This window comes from Panthera uncia, chromosome F1, assembly GCF_023721935.1.
Source record: "Panthera uncia isolate 11264 chromosome F1, Puncia_PCG_1.0, whole genome shotgun sequence".
Lineage (NCBI taxonomy): Eukaryota > Metazoa > Chordata > Mammalia > Carnivora > Felidae > Panthera > Panthera uncia.
Genome location: NC_064813.1, coordinates 13484463 through 13499783, shown reverse-complemented (window position 1 = coordinate 13499783; position 15321 = coordinate 13484463). Strand labels below are relative to the sequence as shown.

At 39.3% G+C, this 15321-nt stretch overlaps 1 protein-coding gene across 13 annotated transcripts in view; it reads right to left on the bottom strand.

Annotated features, from left to right (window-relative positions):
- The window catches only part of PRRC2C (proline rich coiled-coil 2C), a 94778-nt gene that overhangs the window by 20477 nt on the left and 58980 nt on the right, over positions 1–15321 (bottom strand). For all 13 annotated transcript variants that reach the window (XM_049633931.1, XM_049633933.1, XM_049633934.1 and 10 more), the window contains exons 18-23: positions 11401–11555; positions 9335–10079; positions 8842–8927; positions 3922–4110; positions 3542–3793; positions 2098–2190 (exon numbers count right to left, since the gene is read on the bottom strand). In XM_049633931.1, coding sequence (XP_049489888.1) covers positions 2098–2190; positions 3542–3793; positions 3922–4110; positions 8842–8927; positions 9335–10079; positions 11401–11555 — 1520 coding nt within the window. The remainder of the gene's footprint in view (positions 1–2097; positions 2191–3541; positions 3794–3921; positions 4111–8841; positions 8928–9334; positions 10080–11400; positions 11556–15321) is intronic.

The following is a 15321-nucleotide window of genomic DNA, read 5'->3' as shown; positions in this document are numbered from 1 at the left end:
TATTTATTTTGAGAGAGTGCGTGAGCAGGGGAGGGGCAGAGAGAGAAGGAGAGAATCCCAAACAGGCCCTGCACTGTCAGTCAGCGCAGAGCCCAACGCGGGGCTCGAACCCAGGAACAGTGAGATTATGACCCGAGCCGAAACTAAGAGCTGGACACTCAACCGACTAAGCGCCCCAGGACCCCCTAGGACATTTGTTTTTAACGCTACGTTAGTTAAGTTCAGAATCACCACTATACTTGGCACAAATAAGCACCACTGTGAAATCACTCCAAACTGATGACCACCTGTAATTCTCCCTGACCCAAGATGATCTTCCTGTTTTCACACATGCTGTGGATACACAGCTAAAAAGCAAATGTAGACTACTTGCTCAGACACAGGCTGGGTCTCTCTCTTTTAGTTATCCTGCATGCACAAGGAACTACACTTTGATTAGCACTGCAGATCACACAGAAACCATGAAAACACTCTCATGAATATTTTCAATGACTTTTAAGGGTTCTGAGAACTTATTCATATTTCATGAACCATATTTTTAGAGGGTGGTCTGGGAGAAAGCATCATATACTTTCTTGAAAAAGTGTCATCTAAAAAATTTTTTTTAATGAGAGAAGACAAAGTATAATTCAACTTTATGTTGAGGCTTACTGATTCAGTATTTGATAATCAACATAGTGGTATCCACACTTATCTGACAGGGAGTCTTTCTGTCCTTTCCAAATTTCCCATTACTTCTTACAGGAAATTAAAGAAATTTAAGACTATCTCCAAAAAGGTAAGGGAAAAGGGATTTGGTATATCAAGAGAGGCTCTATTACACGGAAATGCTGGAGACATTACATTAATCAGCTCCTGAGGAGCTCTCCTATCACTAACAGAAAACATGCAACATACTCCTTTCTCTCTCCCTTTTCCTCAGTCCTATGGCCTGACCACTAAAGTTGGATTAAATGGTCCCTAATGCACTTTATGTCTCTAAAATTCTATATACTTGATGCCAGATGGAAAACTAGAAAGCACAGGGAAAAACATCTGTAAGACCTAAGATTTTTATTCTCAGAATGATAGAGTTAAAGCCCTTTGTGTGAAAGGTTTAAATATATCTGTGAAGGAGATTTTTGAAAAGAATGAGCCTTATTGTATATTTTAAAAAGAGAGCAACTGACCAAATTTCCACCACACCTGCCCTCCAGAACAAGGGCCGCATGTGTAACTCTAAAATGCTCTTCCATCGCAGAGGGTTACCTAACTTGTCTGGGCTTATAATTTTTCACCTGTCAATGAACTAGCCAAAATGAGGGACTGTAACGACTTAACATAATCTTGAATTATAACACGGCTGTTCTGGAAAACTACAGCCAAATTTACGTCACTTACTATCACTTAAAAAAAAAATTTTGTTTAATGTTTATTTTTTCAGAGACAGAGACAGACAGACCACAAACTGGAAGGGACAGAGAGAGAGAGAGAGAGAGAGAGGGAGACACAGAATTGGAAGCAGGCTCCAGGCTCTGAGCTGTCAGCACAGAGCCTGACGTGAGACTTGAACTCACGAACTGCGAGATCATGACCTGAGCCGAAGCTGGATGCTCAACCAGCTAAGTCACCCAGGTGCCCCAACTTACTATCACTTTTTAACAGAGCATTTGAGAGTTTCTGAAGTACAATACTTACACATATGTTACAGCTCAATCTTTACAACAGGAATGTTGCTAAGATACAATGTAATTTTTTTTAAGCTCAAAAAGAAACACAAAGAATCTTTGGCAACACTCTGTTTTAATTGAGTGAGCTTTCACTGCATTATGAAAGGTTTCATTTAAGAACAAAATTATCAACCAAATAAATTACTGAATCTGTAGAATGTGAAAGGAAAGAACAAAATTCTTAACCAAAACCAGGTTAACAGGATTGGTACTTACGAAACTAAGCCTAAGCTTTGACTATTTTTGGTACTTATTGTTATGAGTGCCCCAAAACACAAATTGACTAGGACCTTTCCCAGAGAGGAATTAAGTATCGGTCACACGGTATGTATCAGGTAACAACAGTAGGTCTCTGACCAAACCTGAGCGTCCGAAGTTGATTACTCACATCGTTAACCAAAGTGTCCTCCATCTTTGCATTATTAGTAGCCACAGTGTTAGGCAGAGAAGAAGAAGGTGTAGTATAGTCTGTCACAGACTCCTGTGGAGCAGTAATAGAAAAAAATACGCTGTAAACTAAATTAGTGACTCACCTTCTAATGACAGCCTAACAGATGTAAAGTTGTTTTGGAGAAAGCAGAAGAGATCTTAAGACTCAAATTACTCAAATCTTTAAAAGCAATAGTGTGATAAAACAAACGTGGACTCACCACTGAAGGGGTGACGTTTCAACTACTGCTGGGGTCCTGTACGGTTTTTTTTTTTAATGCATTGCTATACTGTACGTCAATTACACTCCAATTACAACTTAAAAAATTTACATGCATTGCACAGTAGGAGGCTGCCAACAGTACCATTTATTTCTGTGGATTACTAAAAGAACTCTATGTGGTTCTCATACTTAATCTATAGCTTACTTTCAACTACTGTTTTTTTTATTCTCTTCAAAATACAACACAGATAAGTGAGTGTCAAGATCTTAGTTGTTGCACTTAGGTTTTAGGATAAACCTGTTTATCTTCATGAATCTGTTCTTTAAATATGGTAGAGTTGGATCATCAGAGTTTTTTGTTTACATGTATTGACTTGTATAGCAATTAAAAGGAACGAAATATTCAAATATGAAAGTTTCCACCTACCTTTCTTCTCACTGAGTATATGAACCAGAGTGAACACAAAAGGGCAGGCATAAATTTTGCCATTCCCACAAGCATTGGTCCATATAAGTCACTCAGTGTATCTTGCCATAATGAGTATTTTTAAAGATCTGCACCTTTCATTCAATGAGGTCCCTAAACACTAGTCAATGATTTCCTCTGGTGCTCAAGCAATGGAAGTGATCTGCTGCAACCCTGGAAGAAAACTGGCTATCCTGGAGTCACTAAAAATTTGATATGACCTACTTCCCAATTTCAGAATCTTACTAGTGGGCAAGGTAAGGCTCCACTGTAACTCCATTAACAAAAACATACAACAATCCTTTCAAAGCCTGTCAAAGCCCAATGAAAAGCATTCGAATCTTGTGTGCACATTTTTCACTTCAACTACTCAGTCCAGAATTAAGAATAAATTTCCACAGAAAGAAATTTATTATAAGGAATTTCTTTAGATCACAAATGCATACCATGCAATAAGAGTCTCTGCAGAATAACCCATTCGTTTATAGAATTATATGCCTCAAGCCAAAGAAGAGGAGGAGGAGGAGGAGGAGGAGGAGGAGGAGGAGGAGGAGGAGGAGGAAGAGGAAGAAGAAAGAAGAAGAAAGAAGAAAGAAGAAAGAAGAAGCAGAAAGATGAAGGAAGAGAGAAGAGGAAGAGTATTATCGCTGTTTTCCCCACTCATTCAGACATGGTTTGCATCAACCGAGCCGGTCACCACTGCATGTTGCCTACCTTCACGTTAGTGCCATATTCTGTGGATGAGACTGAAATCATTGTTCCTATTTCAGTAGACATTTCAGAAACTGCTTTGGTTTCCTTTGTTGTTACAGGATCTGTATTTCTGACTGTAGCAGCGCTTGGTTTCTCTTGTCCTTCTGGCTCCACCTGTTGGGCATCTTTCACCTTTCTATTTTTTAACGATCGTTCTTTTCCAATAGGACCTGGTTTGTGTTCTTTGTTTTCTACTGGACTCAAATCTGGAAGCTAAAAATTCAATGTTTATGACAAAAAGGCATCACGACCAAAGACAATTCATTGAAAATTAATTCAACTTTAAAACTGTTAACCGTTCTCCTTTAAATGTTAGTGGCTTTCATATGAATTATATTTACCTTCTGGGCTTTGATAGGGCCTGCCCGAGGCTGCTTCTGCCGTTGTTCTTTCGGTTCAGGTATCTTGTCAGTGTTTTTTTCCGAAAGCACAGGCACAATTTCATTTTCATTCCCATTTGAAGCTGGAGCACCAAACTGAATTGTGTCAATGCCAATTTCAACTCCACTTTCTTGACCATTCTTTGTTCCCTAGGAAGAAAATATTTTAAAACTTGATTATTATCAAAGCAAACGGAGTTCAAAGATGACTTAATGATGTATGTAGCACATATTTCATAACAGGAGGTTTGAAGCGATCTATGCATTAACTGACACTGATCATGTTTTAAGAGAACTTTCCTTTAGCCACTACTGATCTGTATTAAAAAACGACTCATAAAATGAAAACCAGGACAAGACTTACGTTTTCTAAAGTCCTGGCTTTAAGAGTTAGAAGTTTGAGTGTGGGCAAATCATAGCCTCAAGTTACTCACTCATTTATAACAAATGTAAAAGCGACAGACACACAAAGACAGCATCAGCAACAAATAAACGGATGAGGGAGAGAAGAAAGATAGGAACACGTGTCACATACTTAAGTTTCCTTTAAAAGAAAATGAAATAATGTCCATGAAAATACTCTGTGTTTGGTAATAGAGTGCACACAACTTAGGAATCAAATTAAACTGCTAACTTATGTGGCATCTTTGTGCAAGGCACTAATCCAGACACCAGGAATCTAACTTAGTCTAACTTGCAGAATTCGCATTACAGCATATGGAGAAAATGAACAACTTGAAAGGGATATGCAAAAATCAATACATGGTTAAGCCACTTCAGATTGGTGGACAAAAAAGGCCCTGAGGAGGTCACACCGAAACTTAATCTAAAAGACCAAATCAGGGGGAAGTGTTTCTAGCAGAGAAAACACCCGGTGTAAAGGTTAAGAATTAAAAAAAGGGTAGTGGAGGCTGGAACATAGCAGGTGTTAGCAGCTGTGGTAGAAGATGAACAAGTGGAAAGCTAGACAAAATAGGGTTTTCTAACCTAGAGAACATTTGTAACAATTACTTAATCTTTTCAGGAAGAATGGACAAACAAACAAAACTTGGGACAAGGTTCAACTTCAGGCCTTGGTCTTACAATCAAATCATTATGTCCTATCAGCGTAGGTATCCCTGAACTTAGCGTATCAGTCAATTTCTGTGTAAGGTTACTGTTACATTTATCACTGTAACAATATCAACGGTATGAAAAGAACATGCCATTCAGATTTTATTTTATTTTGTTTACTGGGGAGAGGGGGCTGGAGGAGAATCTTAAGCAGGCCCCAAGCTCAGCGTGGAGCCTGACACGGAGCTAGATTCCACGACCCCTGGATCATGACCTGAGCCGAAATTAAGAGTCGGATGCTCAAGTGACGGAGCTACCCAGGTGCCGTCAGATTTACTTTTAATATGTGAATATTCTCTTTCAAATACAGGCAAACATTATTGATGTAACTTAGAATAAAAATCTCTATTTGCTTTAGTCAATGATGAAATTCTATAATCCAGTGTAAATGTACAATTAACATTAGAAAAGCAAAATAGTGCAGAAACTAATCACTGAAAGCTATTGATTTTATGTACAGAAACAATTAAGAACTTATACATAGTTTAATGAAATGCAAAAACAGATTGACAGTTAATAGCACTATTACAGAATGTGAGTTTTAGGAAGAATATCATATCCTTTGAAACAAAAAATATTTATAATGAAACTGAGATCATATTATATCACCAATCTTGATGGGTCTATTTGGTGTATCTAACATTCATAGCACTGAATGAAACTATCGTAAAGAACTGTACTTCGGGGTGCCTGGGTGGCTCAAACCGACGCCAGGCTCCGTACTGACAGCGTACAACCTGCTTAGGATTCTTCTTCTCTCTCTCAAAACAAACAAACAAACAAACAAACAAACAAACAAACATTTAAAGGGAAAAAAAGAACTGTATTTCACTAGAGTCATTCAAGAAATCCCATCAAGGAACACCTTCCATCCACAAAATGAATTAAAAGTGAACTGTAACTTTGCTAGCTCAAAGTTCACCATGAGGCAATATTCCAAAATCATGTGCAATGAACATCAACCAAAAAATCACATTCTATCCAGAAAACATAAAAAGGATAAAGAAAGACGTGAAAAAAATGAAATACAACCAAAGTATCTTCCTCTGCTACCTGTCTGAAGGCAGATGTGAGCATTCTTTCAAGTATGCTTTCTACTGCAGTACTGGAAACCCATAGGAGAACGTCTACAAGAAAAATCTTGCAGCTAAGAGTGCTGAAAAATCATTCCAGTACTTCAATGTCAATTTAAAAACTGGTAACAAACAGTTTAATAAACTCATTAAATCCAGTGTACCCACCCAAAACACAAGAAACACTTTCCACCCCGTCTTTCGTTATCAGTAGGAAATAGCTTGAACTTCCTATATAAAAAATGCTACGATTAATCCTAATGCCTATACCAACAGGAAAAAGAAAAATGATTAAACTGAGGATCTTAAATACTGAATGCAGTGACTCCAAATTATACTTTTCTCTACAGGCATTTTTTCCCTCCCACTTTCTCTTAAATTCACTCTAACCAGGCTTTCATGCCTACTGCTCCACTGACACTACCCTTGTCAAAGTCACCAGTGACCACCACATTATTAGTTTCAATTCTCAGGCCTATCTTACTTGACCTTTCAGCAGAATCTGACACATTCAATTTATCCCTCCTCTTTTCAACTCGTTGTTCACTTAGATCCTCCAGGGTACTTTTCCAATCACAGCTTTTTATGAGTTGGAAAGCCTGAGGACTTAGCTTCTGATTCTCTTCTCTTTTCTAACCACTCTTAGGATTCATTCTCCTCTGGTGGCCTCATCCAACCACATCACTTTAAGTGCCTACTAATGACTGAAATTCATGTCTCCAAACCAGATAATCTCCCGTGGACTACAGACTCTTCCATCCAACAACCTACCCAACGGCTCCACTTAGATGTGTAACAACCTAAATCTAACGTGCCCCAAACCAAATTCCTTCATCTTTTCCCCCAATGCTGATCCATTTTATAGCTTCCCAATCAAAACTGATGGAAACTCTATTCCTCTCGTTCAAGTCAAAAACTTTGGAGATAAATCTCATTCTTTTTCACATACGATATTTAATCCATCAGCACGTCAGCTTTCTTTATCTTCAAATACCTAAAAACCAACCATTTCTCATCATCTTGAATGCTACTCCTTGGTTTAAGTTACCATAGTTTGGTTATTATGATAGCATCTTAACTTCTACTCTTTGCCCCCCCCCCCCCCCACACACACACACAGACTAGTCTTAACAAACTACTCAGAATAACCTTTTAAAAGTCAGGTGCTGTCATTCTCTTGCTTAAAACTATCTATTATCTTCCTGAGTCTCCCAAAGGCCCTGTAGGGTCTGTCTTCTGTTATGCTTCTAGCTTCATCTGTTCTCTCTCCATCCCTTAAGTTCACTACAGCCACAGAGACCTCCCTGATCTTCCTCAAACACATCAGCCATATCCCTCTCCCCCGGCTTTTGTATTTGCTGTTCTCTGAATCAGGAATTCACTTTTCCTCAGAAATCTTAATAGCTTGCTCTTACCTCTTCTAAGTCTTTAACTCAAATGCTCACCTAAGGAGCATTTCTTAGCCAACCAATTTTAAATGATCTCCATATCTCTTGGGAAATTACTTACATACCTTCCCTACTTGGCTTTTCTCCTCAGCACTGATCACCATTTAACATACTATATGGTATATGTTAGTGGTTCCCTCCCAACCACAACGGAAGCCCCATGAATACAGGGCTTTTTGTCCATTTTTAATCACACTCTCTCCCTGTTTTGTAAACCCATGAGTTAGAACACAGCCTGGTATACCACAAGTGCTCAAGAAATGTTTGTTCAATGAATAAGTGAAAACCTGCTAACCTAAAGAGTCATTTACCAATACTGCACATTTGAGAAATTATGGCAAAACTTCTGTAAACACTGCTTCTAAGTAATTATACTGTCTAATTAGTCGAGCAAAAACATGGTAGAAAAGTAAAAAAAACTAGTAACTGCACTTATATTCTTTGTATCACAAGCACTTTTATTAAGACTCGAATTAAAAAATGTTAACCTCAGGGCACCTGGGTGGCTCAGTGGGTCGAGCATCCACTCTTGATTTTGGCTCAGGTCATGATCTCGAGGTTTGTGGGCTGGAGCTCAAGTCGGGCTCCACACTGACTGCACAGAGCCTGCTTGGGATTCTCTCTCCCTCTCTCTCTGCCCCTCCCCACCTCACAGTCTCTGTCTTTCTCTCTCAAAATAAATATTTTTAACAAACCTAACTAAAAAAAAAAAAAATGTTAACCTTATTAGGTCTAAAGATGAGAAATAGCTTATAAATGTAGAGATCCAGCAGCAATATTATCACTTAGGAACTTGTTAGAAACGTATCCAGGCCTGGGTGACTGGGTGCCTCAACTGGTTGAAGATCTGACTCTTGATTTTGGCTCAGGTCATAATCTCAGTCTCGGGATCAAGCCCATGTCGGGCTCCATGATGAGTGTGAAGCCTGCTTGAGATTCTCTCTCTCTGCCTCTCTCCCCTGCTTGAGGGGAAGGAAGGAGAGGGAGGGAGGGAGGGAGGGAGGGAGGGAGAGAGAGAGAGAGAGAGAGAGACACAGACAGACAGAGAGAAGGAGGGAGGGAGGGAGGAAGGAATGTATGTAGGGCTCAACCGACTTAATGAAGTGGAAAACTCTGGGCAGTGGTCTCAGCAATCTCTTTTAATAAGTTGTCCAGGTGACTGTGATGCACGCTCAAGTCTGAAAACTATTTTAAGGGAACTCCGGTACACTAACCCCAACTAAGTTCATTATTAAGTCTACTCCTACCTCTGATGAAGTAGCTGATCCAAACGATGTTAGGGGCTTATTCCACGCACTGACTGAAGGTGGCTGTGGTGGACTAATGGGACCTACTAAAAAGAAGAAGTCACGGGAAATGAGACCATTAAAATTTAGAGCTCGATAATCCCTAACCTATTTTACCTTTTCTTTCAACAGTAGCCTGACAATAAAACAGTGACTTTCACGATACACTTAAGAGAATTTTGTAGACCAAAATAAATAGATGTCCCCCCCAAACAGTGTACTTTTTTAATCAACACAAAATTGTGTCCATAAAATATGGCTGTTAAAAGTATAACACATTTGTTTTAGAAACAAAGCCTTCAAGGAAGGAAGCGAAGAAAAAATTACTATTACTGCTTCTTACTAAGAAAAAAATAAGATGGCTAGGAAAATATACCAAGTGTATAAATGAAATTGAAAACAAACCTAATATTCTCATGCCATACCCCACCCGTCACTTCTCTGTTGAACTTACATTTCTTTGAGATGTCATTCAGCACAGCTGGTGGGGCCACCTTGTTATCCCATAATTCAGTTGTAAGTGTGCCATGTGACTGTGAGGTCTGGATGGATTTTCCCGTGGCTACGTAATCTGTGCCATTAGGTGTCTGAGCTGAAGGTAGTCTGATTGAAGGTGGTGGCTGTTTTGAAGACTGTGTCGTAGTTTGAAGTGGACTCTGGACTGGTTTATGAGTCTGGCCCTGAGTCTGGGCTGGTGCGGTGGGGGCTGGAGCAGAGATGGGGACGAGGGCTGGAGCTGAAGGTGGGGCGGGGACTAGGGTCGGGGCTGGGGCCGGGGTCGGGGTTGGGGTTGGAATCGGGGTTGGGCCGGCTGGGGCTGAGGCAGCTGGGGTTGAGGTTGAAGCCGGGGCTAGGGCAGAAGCAAGTATGGGAATGGAGGCTGAGGTGAGGATGGGCGCTGAGGCTGGGGCTGTGGCGAGGATGGGGACAGAGGCTGGGGCTGTGGAAGAGACGGTAGCTGCAGCTGAGGTGGAGGGTGGGACAGGAGCGGAGGCCGAGGCTGGGAGTGGAGACGAGACTGCAGTTAGGCCTGGGGCTGGGCCTGGGCCTGGGCCTGGGGCCGAGGCTGTAGCTGGAGCTGTAGCTGTAGCTGGAGACTGGGCCTGCTGGGGTCCTGTAGCTTGTTTTTTGGCAAATCTTGGAGGAAGCTTAGAAGTCTGACTTCTTCCCTTCTCATTTGCATTCTTTTTGTTCCAGACCTTAAAAAATTGTTAAGAAACATTTTTGTCAATAATGTAGCTGAAAGTTAATGGTCTATGAATATCTCTAACAAGATCTACTAATTTAGTCCCTTTAGTTTTCAAAATAGGTACTTGATAGAGCAAAAATATCAAAGCTGCAATGAGATTTTAAATTATGAAAAGCCAAGATGTTACTAGGGACAAAAGACAAATATGTATTATACATTCTTGATATATAGTTTCATAATCTCTTTCACAATTCTAAAAGTCAAAAAATTAAGGAATTTTTCAGTGAATTCAACTGGCAGCAAAGTCTGCCCTGATCTGGGGCACCTGGGTGGCTCAGTCGGTTAAGCGTCCAACTTTAGCTCAGGTCATGGTCTCGAGGTCAAGAGTTTGAGCCCCGCATCGGGCTCTGTGCTGACAGCTCAGAGCCTGGAGCCTGCTTCGGATTCTGTATTTTCCCCTCTTTCTATGCTCCTCCCGGGCTTGTGTGTTCTCTCATTCTCTCTCAAATTAAAAAAAAAAAAAAAAAAAAAAAAAAAAAATCTGACCTGATCTGACAAAAAACTACTTACTGGCTTCGCTCAACTTACATCTGTCACAGAAATATTAATCTGTGGGTGTGGCCGAGGTCTTATGCCATATAGGATACCATTTTTATCTTAAAAATTAATGAATGAATAGATAAATAGACAAATGAATGAATGACTTCTGAAAATACCTAGTCCCAAGGGCTATATTCAACTGAACTCAATATTACCATTCACATAGAATTTTTACAGTGTTTCTTGTTTTTGGGCCTTCTCATTTGTCAGAACTTATTATCACTAAGATCTATATGTTTTATTTATTTTTATCCTGTGTCAGCATTTAGCAAAATGGGTGTCTGGGTTGATTTAAATGGGGTAACTTACCGTGATGCATACTGTGTGTTTAAATGAACTAGTTTAGATTATAATCAAAACTTTTACAGGTCAAGAATCTGCAATTTATTGTATCATGGCAGGTGTCTTCAAGAGATTCCTAAGATAATTTAAAATTAACTAGCTCTGCCATGAAGATGGGACAAATAAGATGACCAGTACTGAAACATGAAACATTCCTGAATGAAAGATGGTCTTCTCTACGGCAAACAGTGAGCTACGGTGATTACATTCTATTTAACATTTACCTCAATTCTGGTTAAAAACAATTTAAAGTTGTGACAATCAAAGCCATTTAGAACACATGAATAAATGCAGCCTTGATATTATAGGTAGATAGAAACCTTTTGATTATTTGCTAATATATTTTGGGCAACAATCTAAGTATCTAGTAACAAACTGAAACACTAAACCTGTATGATTTGTTCTTCCTTCTTTCGACGTTCCTCATCCTGTAAACGTTTTTGTTGTTTTTTGGAAACCACTTCCGTAAAACCATCATCATTCAAATTTGACTGGGGGTCTTCAACTACTGTTACTTCAGGATGGTCGTCAATTATAACAACACCTATGGGTACGGAAAAAGATTTAAAATGATATTTTCTGTTTTTCAAATGAAAAGATAAACACATGTTTAATCCAATAGTGAAGAAAGAAAGAAAGAAAGAAAGAGAATAAAAGAAAGGCAAAGCAAAAATCTTGTTCTGATAATCCACAGTATAACCCAATTCCCAAACCATAAAGTAGCCATTTGTTACTAAGATTTGAAGAGACTTAATAGATACATGATTTCATAAATAAGGTTAAATTTTTTTTTTTGACTTTTTGAAGTCCCTGAATGATATGCATCTTTTTTTCCCCCAGCAATACAGTGGTGTTATCTTTTAAAACACTCTACTATCTTAGTCAAATCATGTAACCTCTAATTCTCCCAGGATCCAATCTGTATCACGCTATACGCATCTACATAGCACTTTACTTGTATCTAACCATTCTAAGAGGTGGATATTACTATTGTTTCTCCTTTTCAAAACACGAATAAACTCTCGAGAAGCTGACATGCTAAAGGTGAGCTGGTGAATAGCCAAGCTGGTCTTATGACTCTTAATGCCTGTTTTATGCAGACCATTGTCTACAACGTGTAGTTGGTTAAAAACAAACAAAATGTATGTGAAAGTTCTACGTGAATGTAAAGTAGCACAGATGTACGCCAAGTCATAATAACCTTGCAGATTAGTAATTCAAGATGTATTTTCAACTCATTGTCCAACTAACAATTATTTGGGCTATCTTCCTAAAACTATACATCCTAGAAAGTGTAAGAAATCTAGATCTCTTAAGTTTATTTACTTATTATTTGAGAGGGAAAGAGCACGAGTGGGGGAGAGGGGCAGAGAAAGAGAGAGGAAGAGAATCTCAAGCAGGCTCCAACATGGGGCTCAAGTAACCTTGAAATCACAACCTGAGGCAAAATCAAGAGTCGGATGCTCGACTGACTGAGCCAGCCAGGTGCCCCAAGATCCCTTAAATTTAATATTTAAAAGAAAACTTAAAATAGGTCAGGCAATGCAACTTGTGGTTGCAGGTATGTTTCCAAAATAAATATAAGAAAATGGTGAGGCTGGGAAGCCTGGGTGGCTCAGTCGGTTAAGCATTCGACTTCGGCTTAGGTCATGATCTCATGACTCAGGAGTTCAAGCCCCACATCAGGCTGACTGCTGTAAGCCCTGAACCCGCTTTTGGAGCCTCTGTCCCCAACCCCATCCCCGCTCTTCCCCCACTCATGTTCTCTCTCTCACAAAAATAAACATTTAAAAAAGGGGGAGGGTAAGGCAATTCAAGTAAGTTATGTTAATTTGTAAAACATATACATCTTAATTGGGGAACACAAAACAAAAATATGAATTTGCTTGGGAATGATACATATACAACTCAGAAAGGTGATAACCTATGAGGGATGGCAAGAGGGTATCATCCGGGAGTGGTTTGTAGGGAATCCACTTGCAAACAATTCTCTTTACATAGCTAAAAATTTCCACTTATGTGAATAGTGACAGGAAAACAAAAATACTAAGACCGGCTCCTACTTTTTAAAACCTATTACTGTTCTTGTTTTTCTGTTTTACAAAATTTTAAGTAATCTCAGGGACGCCTGGGTGGCTTAGTTAAGTGTGTGACTGACTCTTGATTTCGGCTCAGGTCATGATCTCATGGTTTGTGAGTTTGAGCCCTGTGTCGGGCTGTGTGCTGACAGTTCAGAGACTGGAGTGTGCTTTGAATTCTGTCTTTCCCTCTCTGTCTGCCCCTCCCCTGCACATGCTCACTTGCTCTCTCTCTCAAAAATAAACATTAAAAAAATAATAATACAATAATGTAAGTAATCTCTACATCCAACGAACGTGAGGTTTGAACCCACAACACCAAGGTCAAGAGTTGCACGCTCCACTGACTGAGCCAAACTGGCACCCCATGTTATTTTGCTTTTCTAATAAAACCTTGATTGGCTCTGATTTATCTATGATACTTCTACTATGTGGGGTTTTAAGTCCTTTACAAGATTAACTCTAAAATGGAACAGCACTCATTTCAATGAAAGGTCTTAGACAAGTCACTGGATGTCGTGCCGTCCATTACATCACAGTGGTAAAGAGACCTTCAATTGTAAGTTCATCTCAGTCTCCCACTTAGACTACATCGTGTGTGTGTAAAGCTTTTCTTCATAGCCATGCCATCACTCATTACTTTAATTTTCTTGCCAAAGACCTTTTTTAGAATCCTCTGAAGAGCTCGTTTGCCCAACTACAGGCAACCTCTATAGAAATCTGAATAATACTTTGTTTTCAACACCCTGTTCTTACCTGGTGCTTTGTAACATTTTGGGCTAAAGAGAAATTACTTAAATGTTATTAGGAAAACAACCTAAGGATGAGTGTATCTTAATGAGTTTTAAAGATGAACAGCCTGGGTGCCTGCGTGGCTTAGTCAGTTAAGCAGCCAACTCTTAACTTCAGCTCAAGTCATGATCTCACAATCGTGAGACAGAGTCTCACACTGGGCTCTGTGTTGGGAGTGGAGGCTGCCTAAGAGTCTCTTTCTCTCCCCTCGATCGTGTGTGCACTCTCTCTCGAAAAATAAAAATGAATAGCTCAATTTCCAACCACCAATTCAGAAATGCAATGGAGTTCTCACCTTTTTAAGTCTTAAGCCAATAATATAATAGTTCTCTGGAAGACGGAAAACTGGTAAACAAGTATTTGGGAAGATAAGTCTGCCATGTTTTGTGGACTTTTTATAATCTTCATTTGTCATTTTGCAAATACGGTGTTTAGGCTCTCCTCTCTCTTATGGACCACCACAAGGCTGGCATCCAAACTTCCTGCGGGTCTACTTTGTTCTCTCTGTATCAGTGCTTTTTAACTTGAGTGCTATCAGCATTTTGAGCTGCCCGTCCTGTGCACTCTGGGAAGTTTAGCAGCACCCTGGACCTATACCTACTAAGATGTCAATAGCATGCAGCCCCCCTGCTATGACAAAACGTTCTCCAGAGATTGCCAGACATCCCCCGGGGTACAAAAATCACTGCTGTTGAGAACCACTGCTTTACATAATCTAACTAAAAAAAAATTTTTTTAAATATAACTTATTGTCAAATTGGTTACCGTAATCTAACTAAAAATTCTTAAACACACGACTAAACCAAGTTTCTTTCTTTCCTACGTGAATCCTAAAATGGTACTCTAGAACAGTAATTCTCAAATATCTGCTTACATCAGAATCACCTGGAGAACTTGTTAAAACACAGACTGCTCCAAGAATTTCTGATTCAGTACATCTGAGGTAGATTTTGTATTTGTCACAAATTTCTAGGTGATGCTGGGACCACATGTGGAGAGCTACTGATTTAGAAACGATAATGCCAAGGGCCTGGGCCCAAAGAGTTTCACAGTTTAAATGACCATTAAATAGAAGAAAAGTCTAGTCTTTATTTTTAATACTGGAATAATAGTACCTAACTTTCCCATTATTACTATGTGGTCTTAGCAGATCTCAATTTTACACAATACTCCCTGCTTAAGTCTCATCTGAATGAATGGCAAATATGGTAAAAATACAGGCATATTCCTTGTTAACTTCCTCACCAAATATTTTCTTATTACTAGTGTTATTCTTCGCACTTGATATCCTTTTACTTCGTGGCTTTCTGAAAGTATTTACCCAGAGCAACACTGCCTCCCATCCTATTATTTATTCTGTATTCACCATATCTTAGAAACCAAATTTATAAAGCATACGGAACAGAATTAAGATCTTTGTTTTCTATGTTTTCCTATACC